The sequence below is a fragment of the Stegodyphus dumicola genome, chromosome 12, assembly GCF_044657685.1.
Source record: "Stegodyphus dumicola isolate Sdum_Otavi_A_Nest chromosome 12, ASM4465768v1".
NCBI lineage: Eukaryota > Metazoa > Arthropoda > Arachnida > Araneae > Eresidae > Stegodyphus > Stegodyphus dumicola.
In genome coordinates, this window is record NC_140779.1 from 43,238,248 (window position 1) to 43,254,500 (window position 16,253).

The following is a 16,253-nucleotide window of genomic DNA, read 5'->3' on the forward strand; positions in this document are numbered from 1 at the left end:
AATACATGCAAACTGATTACAGTTAAGAATAAAAAGAGGAGCCAAATATAAGCTAATAACAGTGAAATTAGTGGTTGTGATTCTTAAAAACGTTCTTACATAGAATATTCAGCATTTAATTCAGTTTTCCGGAATTTTGACATACGATGGTTAATAATAATTGCAAACTCTTTTTCTTTAATTGCAGACTCTAATTTTCTCTGAACAATCTTAATCTCACAATTCATAGTACTCTAACGTAAGCCATTGGGCACATTAGTTACGAAGATACAAAACATATATTTTAAATCTTATTTATTTAGGGAAATTTGGTATAATAGCGTGCAATAAAATAATATATACAGAGTTTGTTTGCACACCTTTAGACGATTTTGCTTTGCTGTTAAAAAAATCCTGTTTGGAAAACTTTTTTGAACTGCAATTATATTTTTGAAAGTGTAAACTTGAAAATTCTGTTTTCGTGCAAAATGGCGCTTTTAAAGAAGTAGTGGACGGAAGGCTATGTTTGTGCTCTTTCTGAAGAATATTATTTGTATCTAGTTATTTATTTTCCAGTATGTAAATCGACGATAGATAATATTTCCAGAAAGAATGGAAAATAACATCGGAGTTTGGCTTGAAGGCGAAAGAATTTTCAAAATAAACATCCAAGGAAAAAACGGAATGTTTCGAATGCCAACCATAAGCAAAGCGATTAATGCTGATATGAATCTTAAAAAGGTGAAAAAACGTAATGTATATTGTCTTTCTCCATGACATACTGCCGAAAGCAGAACGCGCTGCAGAATTCTGTATGAGATGCAATTATTCGGACAAAAATGGAAAAATGTTATCACAACAGATGGAGTTTGAATACTGGATGTATTTAAATGACAGCAATAAAATGGATTCATTTATTATCATCAAAGAAAAGAAAGCAACCTTATAACAGGGTTCAAAGAATCTAAAAACGTTTTTCCAAGGGATTTATGATTGTTGCTGGTTTTTAATATAACGGCAAATGAAAATTAAAGAGAATGCAGAAAACGATTACATTCAGCTTCACATCTTATCAGGAATTTATTTTGTACCTAATTTTCAAATATGAAATACTTTCTCTTCACCCACAGTGCCATCAATCAGTAGAACTACATCAAGACAAAGCAAGAAGCCGCATATCAAAATCTACTGTTCATTTCCTGGAAGAAATGGGTAACAATGCCATACCCTTCACTTATATTCCTACTAAATCTCCTGATGTATCATCCATGGATGTTTGCGCTTTCGGACATTTAAAAAGCAAATGGTCCAAAAGTCAACTTACAACTCTCCTTGCATTCTGGAAAGCTATTCAAGAGGAATAGGATTAGGATACAAAAGCATTTATTGTTTTGAAAACCACGGTGTAGAAAAATAGTGAAGATTAAGAATTATCAAATGTAACATTTAAACACAAAACTATTTAGTAAAATATTTCTATAAATACAATGAAAATCGTCTAAAAAATGTGCGAACAGAATATTGATAATACTGTTTAAATTTTGACAGTTTTTTAACCTTCTGTTACGAGTTTTCGAGGAAATATTTCGTATGGGCATATAGTTTTCTTGAAAACTTAGATTAAGCGTATAAACTATTTAAAGAATAAATTAAACACATGAACTACATGTAAAAAAATGTACGAAAGACTTTCAGGTAATTTGTTGTTACTCTGGAAATGAAATCGGCTTTTTCTAAAACTAAAAATTTCAGCAAATCTTATAAATTACAGTATTTTGCTTATGAATATTCGCTTCGTATGGTATTTCATTTAGATACATTAATATGACATTAATTTGCTACGTGGATCCCAAGATGGTACACAAGAGAGTACTAGCTGCACATATAGTAGTCACAGCTGTATGTAGAATAACTTAAAAATATTTCTAAAATCTTTAAGTTTGATAAACAATTTTTTTTCAGGTAGCTTAACTGCACGCAACGACTGACTGTCTGAGGCTCCTAGTTTCAACATGGAATACGTGGCCAAAGGATTTAGGGCTCCTTTCGAGTTTTATGCTTGGATGATGTCTAAAAGTGGTAAGCAATTGATCTGTTTTTGTCATATTTTTAAATTTAGGTGAAGCAGTGTAACATTTGTATGACCTGTTCTCTGACCTAATCATGTAAGTACAACGTACTTCAACCACGAGCTGAAGCGATATAAGAATTAAGGGGAGTGATAAACAGTGTTTGACCTCTAGAAAATTTGAAGAGTTGTTTTTATTTCAATGCTCTGTTTATTCAGTTTGTACATTTCAGATATATCAAATCCTTTTTATCCCTCAAATTGAGCGTTACGTAAGAAGAAATAAAATCCAAGGGTTTAATGTTTATGAAGACTAAATAGATAAATGACTCGAAATTTACACTGAGACTAGTATCTATAGCACTTTGCCATTAGAGTTTTATTTGAGATGCCATGGTTTCAGATACTTAGCTAGTGTTGCCAAATGTGATTTTAGAATAATTTAAAAAATAGAGGATTTTTTCAAAAGTTAAAAATCTTTGCTTTTCAGTAATGTAAGCTCGAAAAAAGAAACATTGTAAATCAAAAAATGAATGTACCATATCTGCACGATGTTCAAAATGAATTTATCTATTATGAGTGCTGGTAGTTTGTAACTAAAGAACCTTATCTCCTTATCCAGTGATATACATTCATCTTTAGATTTGGTGTTTCTAGAAACAATTTCGCTACATTAAGTATAAAAACCCACTTCACGTTTTCCCACTAAAGCAAAATTCTAATAATACAATATGTTCGGGAATTCAGCAATGCCGTATTAATGGACCGAATTTTATAATAAAACAATTTTTTCTTGTGACAGAATGGAAACTAAAAATTGCATGCAGAAATTTTGCACCGTTAAAAAGTAAAATTTATTTGTAGGTAATTTTATTCACAGTTTAATTGTATTTAATCAGTTTTACAAAGCATTAACTGAATTTTAATTACTTTTCCAAAACAAAAAATTAAAATATTGCACAAATCCAAAACAAACAATAATTTTTTGGCAAATTCATTTCTTGATGAGATTACTTTAGCTTTTTCAATTATCTTTAGCTTCGTATCTCTTTGCTCTTAACCATATATACAATACGCTATCTATTTGGTTGAGCATCGCTGAATTTGTTTTCTTCTCTTTTGGTATTTCTTTTTCTTTTTCTAATATTTGTTGAGTATCGAACACTTCTAGAAAACAAAACACTCAGATAGGGAATTCTGTAGTTTTTCTTTATGTCTATCGCTATCATAAACAGTAAAAGATCCAATACAAAATTCCTCGACTACAATACATCTATCTATTCCTAATTTTATCCAGCCAATAAGAATTATTTAGCTTTCAGTGAATTGTTAAAGTCACGTATTTCCATTTTATTGCCTTTTTAATATTTTTATCAAAATTATGAGCCCTTTTAAATAAATAAAGGAAATTAATGATAGATAAACGCTAAGTTAAAATTTAGCATAAGGTTTGACTGAAAAGTAGTAAAAATACATGGATAAAATACGCTTTTGGTAGCTAGTAGCACATCTTACAAGATGAATGCCGGAGAAAGGGCTGCCAGATTATCAGGTGTGCCAAACTATTATACGCCAAATTATGGGTCGGTTGATCTTTACAATATGGTAACTGGTAGTTTAGCCACATTTTGGAGGCGATAAAGGTTACTACCTGGCACTTTGGTAATAATGTGAGCAGTACTCAGTTCCGATTACGCATTATTTTGTGTGAGGGAAATGAGAGATCATGGGATATGTCATGTGATATTAATGGACGAATTACGGTTCTTTAATCGGAAAAGGGGGGAAATCGGGAAAAAATCTGGAAATTTTGTATTTGGCTTTATTCTGTGTTGTGTGAAACAGTGTTCGTGAATTTTTGGATCCCATGGCCGTAACTAAAGTGAATTCGAAATGGGTATTTATGTATGTATTAATTTAATGTATGTGCTCATTTATATTTTAAGTAGTGTTTTTGAATTTAATTATATTTTAATTAAATGATAGTTATTTTGTGAATTTTATGTTTGTAGGAATTTGGTATACGTTTTAGTTGAAGTAAACGTGCATGGAAATAATTTAAATATCTGACAATAAGTATTTGTAATGGTTGCGGTATGAATTCGTTGGTGACGTGTATAATGTAATAGATGATTTAGAGGTAAAAGTTTTTGGATATTTTATTTATTTTATATGTGGAAATGTTCATATTTGGAAAGGGTAAATACTTTTTCGCGATCAGGTAATTTCATATATGTTCTTTTTACCGGGTTTAAAGATTGAGAAAATTGTCATGTATTTTCGTGAAATTTTTAATTTATGAGTAAAAAGCAGTGTACATGGATATAATGAAGAGTGTGCGCAATGCCATTTTTGTGCAATTCTGGGATGTTTTTTTAAGTAAAAATAAGTCGGCGTGTACATGGTTTATGTGTATGTGTTATTTTGAAAAACGCGTAAGGAGTATGGTATTGTGCACTTTTTCCCAATTTTGCAGTGAATATTTGTCATGATTAAGCAGTTTTGTTAGATAAAATTTCTAGCATAAGTGTAATTCGGCTAGTAGATTGTTGGAAGAAGTGTTCAGTAGATAAAAAGAAAAGAAACATGTTTTTACTTCGTGAAGACAAAATGGCGGCGGGAAAAAAAAAATAGAGGGTTGCTGTAGGAGAGTTGGTCGCCAAATTTTCGCCAAAAAACGCCAATTTACCATAATGTAAAGATCAACCTATGGGTCTTTTACTGTAATTGTAAATTCATTTTCCTGAATATCTCTGCATCAAATTTAAGTGAAATGAGCAATCAGTTAACAATATTAATTCACAGAATATGATATTCTTAAGACTGCTAAATGTTATTAAATCTTTTAATCGCTTGTTCTTATATTCTCTTATGTTATATAAATATCAGTTTTTTTTTTTCTTAAAGAGAAGTTTGTCACTTTAAGTACTACGTGAGTTTACTTTAAGTACTACGTCACTTTAAATGGACACTTAGCTCATTTAACTAGATATTTATCTCACATCCTACATAAGATAGACTAATAAAAGTCGTGAATAAACTTTGCAAATCTTATAGGTTTTACACATTTGTAATACAATGCCATTACAACATTAATGATAAACACCAGTTTCATAAAATGTAAATTTGTTTGTTACATAATCTAATATATCAAAACAAACTTATCATCATACAAAACTGAATGAAAAACTTGTTATTGTCTTCTTGGTGATTATGATTTTTATTATCTTTGACTTCGGGATGATTTACCTCTGCATAAACAGCTGATTATATATTTTAGATGTGTGCATTTTGTTGTCCATTTTCAATACAAAAATTGTGTTTAGTTTTTAAATGGAAACTAAATTTAATTCCTGCCATAAATTTTGTATTACTTTTGCTTGAAAAATGATAAATTGTTGCGAATTCTATTTTGAACCAAAATATTTTAATTTAACTAAATTATTATTAATGAAATTGCTGTTCATAAATATTCATTATTTAAATTTCACAGTCATTTAACCCTTTCCATCACGCTACCTTTTAAAGTTGGAGTTTTGATTAAAAAAAAGGTAGGCAGTCTAATTAGGCCTAGAGGAGTACACAAATAAAATTTTGTGAAGATAGCACTTATCTTTTAATTCTGTGGGTGTGTCCAAAGTGGCACACGGATTGAATAGAGCTTCAATTGAATAGAAAAGAGTGCTGAAACGAGCGTTGTTGTCAATGAACTGACCGATGAGATGAGGAGAAACAAAGAATACAGACTCTCAGTTGCCCTAGATTATCGGTGAGCCCGGTTTGGGCACACCTAGGGTTCGCCGTTTGATTTTAGGCAAAATTTCAAGGTAAAAATTTTAAACTAATATAGAATAAAAAGATTAGCATACAGCCAAAAAAGAACATAGAATTTTTTTTCAAACAATTCCTTTTATACCCTAAAAAAATCTGGAAGATTTCTTTGAGAAATGAGGGTCTTAAAAAACTAAACATGGCTAAATATATGGACTGGTTTATGTTAAGCCGCCATTTACTATAAATAAAGAAGGTTCAGATTAAACTATAGTAACCTTTAAATCCTTTTTCATTCAATTTTTCTGTGAGTACAGAAGGAAATCTTTAGGTGTGTCCAGACCGGACACACTGTGCCGCAAAGGGTTAATGGAGTACTAACGAGTATTTTCAAGTAAAAACAAAGAAAACATAATAATGCAGGTAACAGACTAGCTGACTTTTAATGGTTTAACATGCTTAATATTACTGAAGTGATGCAGATATTACTGAATTTTATTACAAAGTACTTAAACATCGGTAGGAATCCTCTAAAGTTTGATATTTTATAGCAATTATTTTTATGAATTAAAGTTGCGGATTAAGCTGCTAAAAGTTATAAAATTTCGCCATATTTCAATTTCATCATTCTGCTCGTTACCGAATGTAGGTTAATTGGGCAATATTTCAAGATATAGCAAATGAAAAATTTATTTTATTATTTCAAAACTGATACAATACAGCAACTCTGATTTTGGTTCGTGTTCGAAAAGTTACGAAAACATTTTTCAACTCTAATGTCTATATTATTATACATTATTTATTTATACATTATATATTTATTTATACATTATTTATTTATTTATACATTATTTATTTAATTATTATACATTATTAATTATTTATTTATATTCAGTAAATGAAAGTAATCGAAGGAAATGTTTTATGCTTTTCACATTGTTAGGTCTGGCTGAAATACTTGATAAACTTTCTTTTAACGTCACCGAATGTCTTTCTTTCGGCTTTTATTCTATAACTGATTTATTTTCCTTTCTATCTTCAAAACTAATTTAGTTGGAATTCTAAATATAAATTTAAATGCCTGTAATATTAATGAAAATAATTGTAGATTGAGTAAACCGAAAAAAAGTTGACGTGTTAGAATTATAAAAACAAAATAAAATACACAGATGAACAGAATTAAAAAAATACACAGATGACCATTCAATTATTTCCAAAACTTATAGCTTATATTATTTCAAATTCATTACCTTAATGTAACTTTTCTAATGTAATAGTAAATCAATAAATACAACAGGATTTATACTGAGAAAGAATGTTGAATTGCACAAATAAAATATAAAGTTGTTTTTAAAAATATATGCTTTTTGACATTCTTAAATCTTTAATAAATAGACACAATATTATGCTTTTATTTATAAAATGTGTTTTATATTCTAACAGTAATATGCTTTACAAAGAATGCAATGAGTAATCAGAGCTAATAATTTGTGGGGGAGAAAGGGAGCGAGATCCAAGCTTATGACATTCTAAGGCGTAATAACGAGGCTAGCATGTATTTTCACATAGTAAAAAATTCGTAAGAGATTTTGCCGAAGGCATAGCTTTACAGTCCGACCCAAAATATAAATCGACCTTGGAATGTGGGAGGGAAATCTGGGAACTTAGAATGAGGCCTGAACCGGGACCTGCTTCATCAAGTGAGAAAGAATATTTAAATTTGAGTCTGGCAGTGAAATGAGAGTTAGAGATAATAAAGCTCGCTATTCTAGCTGCGTGATTTTTCAAAAGAACAATCACCGACATTCAGTAATTATATACGTGAGGTCTTTCGTTTTATTATATGTATAACTAAAACTCTAATATCGCAATGATAACACACAATGATAAACGCAATGATATACGTGTTTTCATTGGAAATGATATACATTTTATCTGCTGCACCAGAATTTCTTGAAGGTTTGAAATTCTGTAATTAACTTAAGAGAAAAATAAATCATTTACAATTTAGAAAAAAAAGGGTTTTAAAAATTCCAATTTAGAAACTTGGTTAAAATAACTATTATTTTGACTAAGCCTTTAATTTAAAATTGTATAATCATGCTTTATGAAAGAAATATTACAGATGCATATATTATTTTGGCGTTTACGAGAATAGTTAAAAAATATAATTTGCATAACATTTAAATGCGGCATCTTTGTTTTTTTTTTAACACTTTAGAGTTCTACTATATTCTAAGCATTCTTAAAGCAAGCACTTTGCATTGCAAAACATTGCAAGTACTTTTACTGTGTGCAACGCAAATGAGAGCTTGTATCTTTTAAGAAGTTCTCAATCATAGCACCCATTCTACAACATATAACTTTTGAATAGTTTCCTTCAAAAATAACTACTCTAACTTTGTTCTTTAACGTTTTCTTTCTAAAGACCTCCTTGTTAGTTAAATCATGAAATTATCAAACATACGCAATGAATTTAATTATAGTGCCTTTATAAATATGATCATAAAAGCATTATAATTATTTAAAATTCTAGTTTAATGAGAAGTGTTATACAAAGAAGACACTAAATGGAGGCATTATTTTGATTGATTAAAAGTGATCAAATATGCGAATTCGTTCTTTTAACTTCACATGTATTATTTATGCTCATAACTCTTTTATGTAAAGTATTTTTAAAGTGTGCCTGCCTACTTCACTCAATGACTCGTGAGCTAGAAACGAGTTTTCGCCTTGACAACAATTAACTTGCACATAAACACATTTAAGATTCAACAAAAACCACAACAAAAAATGCTATTGTCACTACCGATAAGTTACGACTAAAACGAGATATATAACTAATAACCTCGATTATTTCTCGATGATAACGGTTAGCAAATAACCTCTCACACATGGATTATTAGAATTACAAAGAGCAGTTTTTTTCAAGCAAGACACCTGTTTTTCTCTGAGTAAAGCGCTATAAATGCATTTAATAAGCTCGAGCAGGAAACGGGAATCCCTGCGACCTTTGACAAATACGGATTCTTTCCAAAAAAAAGGGCTAGTTTTTTCACGGTCAGCACATCGGGCTTCCATCAAAGAGCCGATTCTTTGCTTTCACTCTACAAGCATGAGTTACGATTAACCAGACTGACTTTTTAAATTTTCTTTCGTGCTTTCTTAACTTTCATACCTTTTGGTCCGAGTGAATATATGCAACGTAAATCAAAAGGAAGATACGACAGTGCTTAAATTTAGCTTAATTATTAATAAAATTATGTTCCCATTAAACTAGATAAGAAATTATTTTTCTCATTTTAGTTAATTAATTATTTTATGAATTTATAAGAGCTTATTCCTTAAAAAGCGTTTTTTAAAATATTTTTTATTTAACAGTTTAAATTATGACTGACCTCTAAAATAAAAATTGACAAAAATTTTCGCAGTCATCAATAATATAATTTCTTTGTATTTCCTTGTACGAAGTAAAAGAAATATTGGAATCACGAAAAATTTCGAGTACCATATTTCAATGAAAATATCCATTTTTATCACTATCGAATACAATTTAACCATATTTTTGCTTGATATCTGTACGTAAGAACGGAATAAAGGGCACTTGTTTCTCAAATGATTTACAAAACTGATTTAGAATGAATTCAGAAGATATTTTTTCATGACGTCGTACGTATGTATGTATCTCACATAACTCAAATACAAGTTACCTCAGAACGTTGAAATTTTGTATATGAGACTTCCATAACATGTACCTGTACATCTCCTATTTCGATTGCAATCGGCCGCACCAAAAGTATATAAATATATATATAACCACTCTGTTACTCGGTTCACTGAGCTCAGTTTTTTTTTACTCCCATATGTTGGTAATTACGAAGTTTTTGCTCTAAAAATGATTGAATTATGTTATGCTTATCTTCTGATTAAGGTTTTTATGCCTTTAGTTAATATGCATGTAATAGTTGTAGAAATATCAACAATTTAAAAGTTAAGTGTAGCTAAGCCTAACTTTTTTAACCACAGCAGCCATATTTATTTACATTTGAAACTTAGCAGACTAGTGAATTACGTCTTTCTGCAGCTGCAGTGCCGAGTGGAACCAAAAGGAAAATATATATATGCCAAAAGGCTGCAGAATTTTGTAATGCTATTTCACATAGCATTAAATTATTTTTAGGAAACATTGTTAAAAATTTATTAAATGTGTACGACCGAAATGTAATTTTCTATGCAAAGAAGAAAACGGTAGATCACATAAACATATTGCATATAGAATTAGAATCGGTCACCTGAACAGCCGTTTTGTTTATGACAGTCGCATCCCCTATTTTCAAAACCATATGGAGAATAAACGACCTAAAAGTTCAATTTCCTACATTACTAGATTTTGTTTTATCTTTCTCTTTTCTTTAAGCTCCCGGTAGTTCCCATCTTCCTCCACATTCCTACGCAGGTCACGGCCGAAGAAACCGGATCAGTCTGACCAAAAATGTTTTATTATTAGCGGCTTATTATTTTGCTGGTTTTTGTTCCGCGTTTCATCGGTCTGTAGGTAAGGAAAGGCTTCTGGGAAATGTAAAATATAAATTAGCCGAGTTGGCTGTATCAGTAAATTCCTGTTCTTTTAGACAGTCGAAGAACTTGTTACAAAACATTGTAATGAACTTGCCATCTCTTGCTGAGAGGAATAATGAACGGTCGTTAAACGAATTGTAAAACTTGTAATGCCTCATTGATCAGTTTAACTTTCGAGGAACTTCCTTTTTTTTAAGAGATGCATTGTGCCTTGTTAAAAGTTCTAAGAATAAATCAAGTTATAAAGTATGGAACATGAATAACTTCGGAAACTCCCGGCAGCCAAACATTTTGCTAGGATATGAAACTGGGCCGAACTACCAGCGTTTAGAGATCTTAAACACTCGGTCACTGGTCAAAAGAACTTAAAATGATAAGCATAAACTGATAGTAAAAATAACTTTCACCTAGAAATATGAAATAATTAATAAAAAAGAATAATGTTTTAGGACCTAATAATTTTTAAATTAATAATATTTACCTTTTTCACAGAGACAGACATCCTATATTCGATTTCAATGGAGAAACTGAGACATTTTTCACAAAATAACGCATGAATCAATGCGTAAAATTATAAAGGAAGTAATAAAAACTCTGTAATAAATACATAAGAAATTAGAAACGTAACGGAATATTTCTTTTGCTCAATTGTTGATCTGTGATTGAGAAAGAAAATATTTAACATCACGCTGTTACTCTTATTGAAAATATAATTAGATAGATGGAAATGATGCACTTTATTCATAGCATGCATTACGAAAGATAACTTACAATAGCTGTGCATTCTTCAGAGCAAATTTTGATTTATTATTCATTTATTATCACAAATAAGAACATATCCATTCAAGTAATTAAATTTAAGATCACTTTAAAAATTAGTAAATCTTGAACGTCTTTTTATTGAAACTAAAGCATTTTTATCATTTATTCTAATTTAAATTGGCATATATTTCTTATATCTTCAATATAAAACAAATTTCATCAAATAAAATGCAAAAAATAAAATAAATAACTGAATAATAAAATAAAAATATGAAATAGATGCGTATGATGTGACATCTGTACTAGTGTGTAAAAATTGCTTTCTCTTAATATTTAATTGAATGTATTTACAATTGCTCTTTAAGTATCCATCCTGTAAACAAAATATTTCCTATTATTTAGAAGTAGTTTAAAAACCATTCTTAACCATAGAGTGATATTGATATAATATAAAATTCTTTGGATTTCTAGGGCATTCTAATATAAAAAATTTTTCGTTTCTGAAGAAGAGGAATCTATGCAAACTTGCCTTCGAAATCAGGAGACTTTTATTCAAATTTTACCATAATCTAAGGGTTTTTTTTCCCTAAATTTGACATTGGAGAGTTTCTTCTTTTCCAGTTGGATGTTGGAGCTGTTTATATGCGTTTATTCTACCCCACTGAAAAAATTTCTTTAATATATATATATATATAATAATAATAAATCAGCTATCTGCAGGAAAGGAAAATGCCTTATCTGTTAATTTAAGCGAAGACAAGAAAACAATTAAGCTACTAATAATTTTATAAACCATTCAGATGTTCCCAAAGTTCAATATTCTAAGAAATTATAATTAATATATCAAACATTAATATTGAATTTACACACAAAATTCATTTTTAAAATGCCCATTTCAAAGGGATTATATAATTATTATGTATATATAACAATCCTATTTAAAATCTCACGCAAAGTACGCGCTCAAACATTTTTTAGTTAGCAGTTAACTTCCTTGCATATATTGAAGTATGGAAGGTTATTAATGATCCAAGTTTAGCAGTTAACAAGTTAATTATCAAAAATAGAGCAAAAACATTTTACACTTCTAATAGTTTAATTCCAGTTTGAAAGGATTAATTTTAATGAGATTTAATATATTTTATTTGTAATGCCAACGCAAATTTAAAATTATATTTCTTAAAAATTTATACTTGGATAAGGAACATAATTATGATCCAGAAAACATAACAAAAGTAATCTTTCACAGCAAACTCATTTGGCATTTTCCTTATTACTTTATACTATAAATTATATTTTACTTTTCTTACGTATAATTAAATGTAAAATTAACATTGATAAATTTTTATTTGACAAGAGTTATGATTATTAAATATTGTGATGTAGCCGTTCCTCAATAGACACTAATGCCGGCTAGCTTTAAAAGGATTTATTAACAGAGCACACAGGAACGGTTACAAACAAAAGAAATATATATAAAATGAAACATAAACGAAATGGAACATCAAACATTGAGAATAACATAACATAGTAAGCTATCATCATGGCGGCTGGAGGTCGACTGACGTTTTTTCATATCGCCACGAGATGGCGTTTAAATAAAATAGTTCGGTTACAGTTCATGAGTTCATGGCGTGAATAAAATAGTTCAATTACACTTAAATAGGTCTGTTACAATATAAAATTTATAAATGATCAAAATATTTACGTATATTTTAATAATCTATAAATATAATAAAACTAAGTTTCTAGAATTACCTTAATCCTTGAAAAACAGTTGTTTTCTAGTCCTGGTTTCTAAACATTTAAAAACACCAGAATTATTGAAATCTTGCATAAAAGATTTAACTTAAATACTGAAAAAAAAATTCTTCATTCTTACATTACGTACTTTAATATATAAAATTAACTGATACAAAGTAAACACGTGGTTTCACCATTAGGAATTGCGTAATAAAAATAGTTAATCAAGCTATTCTGATACTTCAGTTGCACTAGTTTCGTAAATTAATTTCAAACAAAGCAAGAATTAAAAAAATTATTAAATCGTATGACCGTTCATATAAAATATCATCTAACATTTAAATTGGATCATATTTTGTCGATATATTATTAAATCTACCCAGATTAAAAAAAGGAAGATTTCTGAATAGAAGTTTTGCATCTGTTTAAATATATTATAGAAAATACTGCAGATAAAAATAAAGAATAAATATATCGTTGTGACAGAATTGTTTCCGTTACGCTCAATAAACGAAAAGTCTTTTTTTGGAAGCAGTCCGAAAATGTGTGACGACCTAAAGGTGTAACGGTTCAATGGCTGTGTCATGCATTTCTAATTCCTTCCTTAACTGGGTTCCCGAGGTATCTTCTTGATAAGGTCATTGCTACAGTTCATAAGATGTTGTGAAGTATGTAATCATTTGAAATTATCCACTAATTGTGGGAAAGGAGAGTGATTTAGATTAAATTAGATTAGAAATACAAATCACTCTAGAAGAACGAGATAATGATATGGGAATTTGTCGTTCATTTGGAACAGCTGAACTCAAAGGTCTAAATTTTCAAATGATTTTATCCGCAGATACCGTTTTGTATTATATTTTCATGCAAATTTTAACATTTAGTAAATGAGTTGTTCTAAATACCAACCGTTTTGGAAGTGACTATTTGTTAATTTATCTATGGATAGGCAGTGTTTTCAATAAATTTAAGTAACAGAAATTTTATAAGGGAAAAATCTATGTTTTTAATGCTTCTATGTTCGTATTGCGTTAATCCAACAGTGGATTGAGCTTAGCAGAGAGAGAGATACTAGATGTTCAACTAGATTCGAATCTCGGCAAACGGGCCGGATACATGGACGTTTTCAAAGTTTTCCTCTTTTGTAGCGTGAGTACGTGTCTTTTTCCATTAGAAAGCCCTCCGCGACAGTATCTCTAAACTTACATATATAACCTTCGTGCCACATTCGATAATAAGACAAGCAAACCAACAGCAGCTTAAATTTCGTCTTCATGAATTGCTACGCACCTATTGGGAGTAAATCTATCATCAGATATGTGCTAAAAATTGTTTCTTTATAATTTGGAGGTATATAACCGCGTTTAATTTCTTACCGTTTTGAAATCGTTTGAAAATGTTCCTATTAATACTTTTGGGGGCTCATAATACCCTTTGATTAAGCCAGCAAGGGTTGCCAAAAATTCTTTGGGAAGGACACTGTCGCTTTTCTTTCAGTTCTGCTGATTTTCATCAAATAAATCAACATTAACTAGCTGTCAAGTTTTGATAGGTGCCTTGTACCGTGTTTAATTATTAAACACACAAGAAGATATATATTTTTCCAGTTTAATTATATTTAACGAAGATGACGTCGCTGATATATCTATACATATACTGTATTTTTGTTTTGTATATTTTTTTATTACTTACAACCACTGATTATCTTAGAGCAGTCTCTTTCATATGCTCTTCTGTTTTCTTCTTATTATTATTAAATCATTGAATAATTTCTACCGAATACATATGCTCAACTTTTGAGCACGCATGGCATTTGATAGCATTCAGATGCCATGTTAAACGGCCCAGTGTCTTCACGTACTCAGTAGTTTCTAATGTAACATGATGAGGTTTAAAGTCCAAGAACTAATAATATAAGGTATTTTCTTCCTCGTTCCAACATGCCTTCTTGGTGTAAAATTAAGAGGTAAGCACACTCAGCGCGTATTCGAGAATTCCAGGATTCGAGTCCCGGCGAATGCATTGCTCGTTTTTCACCTTCCCTGCTTTAAAATAACACAATGACGCTACAATAAAAACATATTTGTAAAATTTTTACTTATTTTTCTGTTTCACTTCGTACTACAGACTCCTCAAATTACTTCCCATTATACAAATCAAAGCTGTGTGAGCAAATCTAATCGTATCTAAGGAAATATTTTAATGATTCTTGTATGCTTTCCCTTGCAGTTTGACATGCCTTCTGCAGCAGCGCAACATTTTAGTCATTGTGGAAACTTTCTAACTCACGAGCATTTTAATTTTTGTTAAAAATAAATTAACTGCAAGAAATCGTGTAAAGTGAGTTAAATGTGTAATACCATGGCGCTGAAGGCCAACCAGAATCTTCCTCAAGTGCGAATGAGGAAAATGTTTGGAAAATAAAAAGGCAAAAAGAAAATACAAAGCGAAATCAGAATGAACATCCTACTAACTGACCTCAAATGAACTTATCTTTTAAACATTATGTGTTTTACGCTATTAGAATTAAAATTAATCAACCACGACTACAAGAAGCCGTTGTTGGAATGTCTCTTCTATATGTCGCAGGAAGATGTTATTTTTATTTAGTTCAAATAGCTTCGTAGCGTTCACGAAATTCTTTCAACTTCTGAATTAACTCTTTATATGCTTGAAGGAAGAAAGAAAAAGTGAAGGTATACTATCCCACAGAGGTTAAAATTCAAACTGTTTAACGTTAAGAAGCATTTCTGATCACGACTAGTCAGTCGAATTAAATATTATAATAATTTTAAACTGACACAATACACTGTAGATCTTAATTGCATGGGATAAAGTTGTTCTTAGAATATAATTATGCAGCCATTTTAATTTCAGCAAAATTTGAACTAGCTAATATTAAGAAGCATTTCTGATCACGACTAATCGAATTAAATACCATAATAATTTTAAACGAACACAGTACACGGTAGATCTTAATTGCATGCGATAAAATTGTTCTTAGAATAAAATTAGGCAGCCATTTTATTTTTAAATATTTTCCTAGATAAATGCAAAAATTGGAAAAGGACACGGATTTCATTCTCTTTAGATTCCATAGCATCAAACTTGAAATATATCATGAGCAAATTCTAGTACTCTGATTTTAATGTTTAATGATTCTACAGACGACTTGTGAATAATGCTGTAAAACATTGCATTACACCAATATATAATACCTAAAATAATATTTCAGAAGAAAATGTGAAAGAATTATCTAAAGCCTCATCAATCAATATTTCCCTAAGAAAATGCTTTTTTAAAATTTATGTAACAGTGTTGGTTGAGTAAAGTTTCTTTGAAAAAAGCAGCA

General features: G+C 29.9%; 1 protein-coding gene across 1 annotated transcript in view; it reads left to right on the plus strand.

Annotated features, from left to right (window-relative positions):
- Positions 1-16,253, plus strand: part of LOC118184263 (very long chain fatty acid elongase AAEL008004-like) — a 75,186-nt gene that overhangs the window by 16,528 nt on the left and 42,405 nt on the right. The window contains exon 2 of the mRNA XM_035353916.2: positions 1,942-2,058. Coding sequence (XP_035209807.1) covers positions 1,992-2,058 — 67 coding nt within the window. The 5' untranslated portion in view covers positions 1,942-1,991. The remainder of the gene's footprint in view (positions 1-1,941; positions 2,059-16,253) is intronic.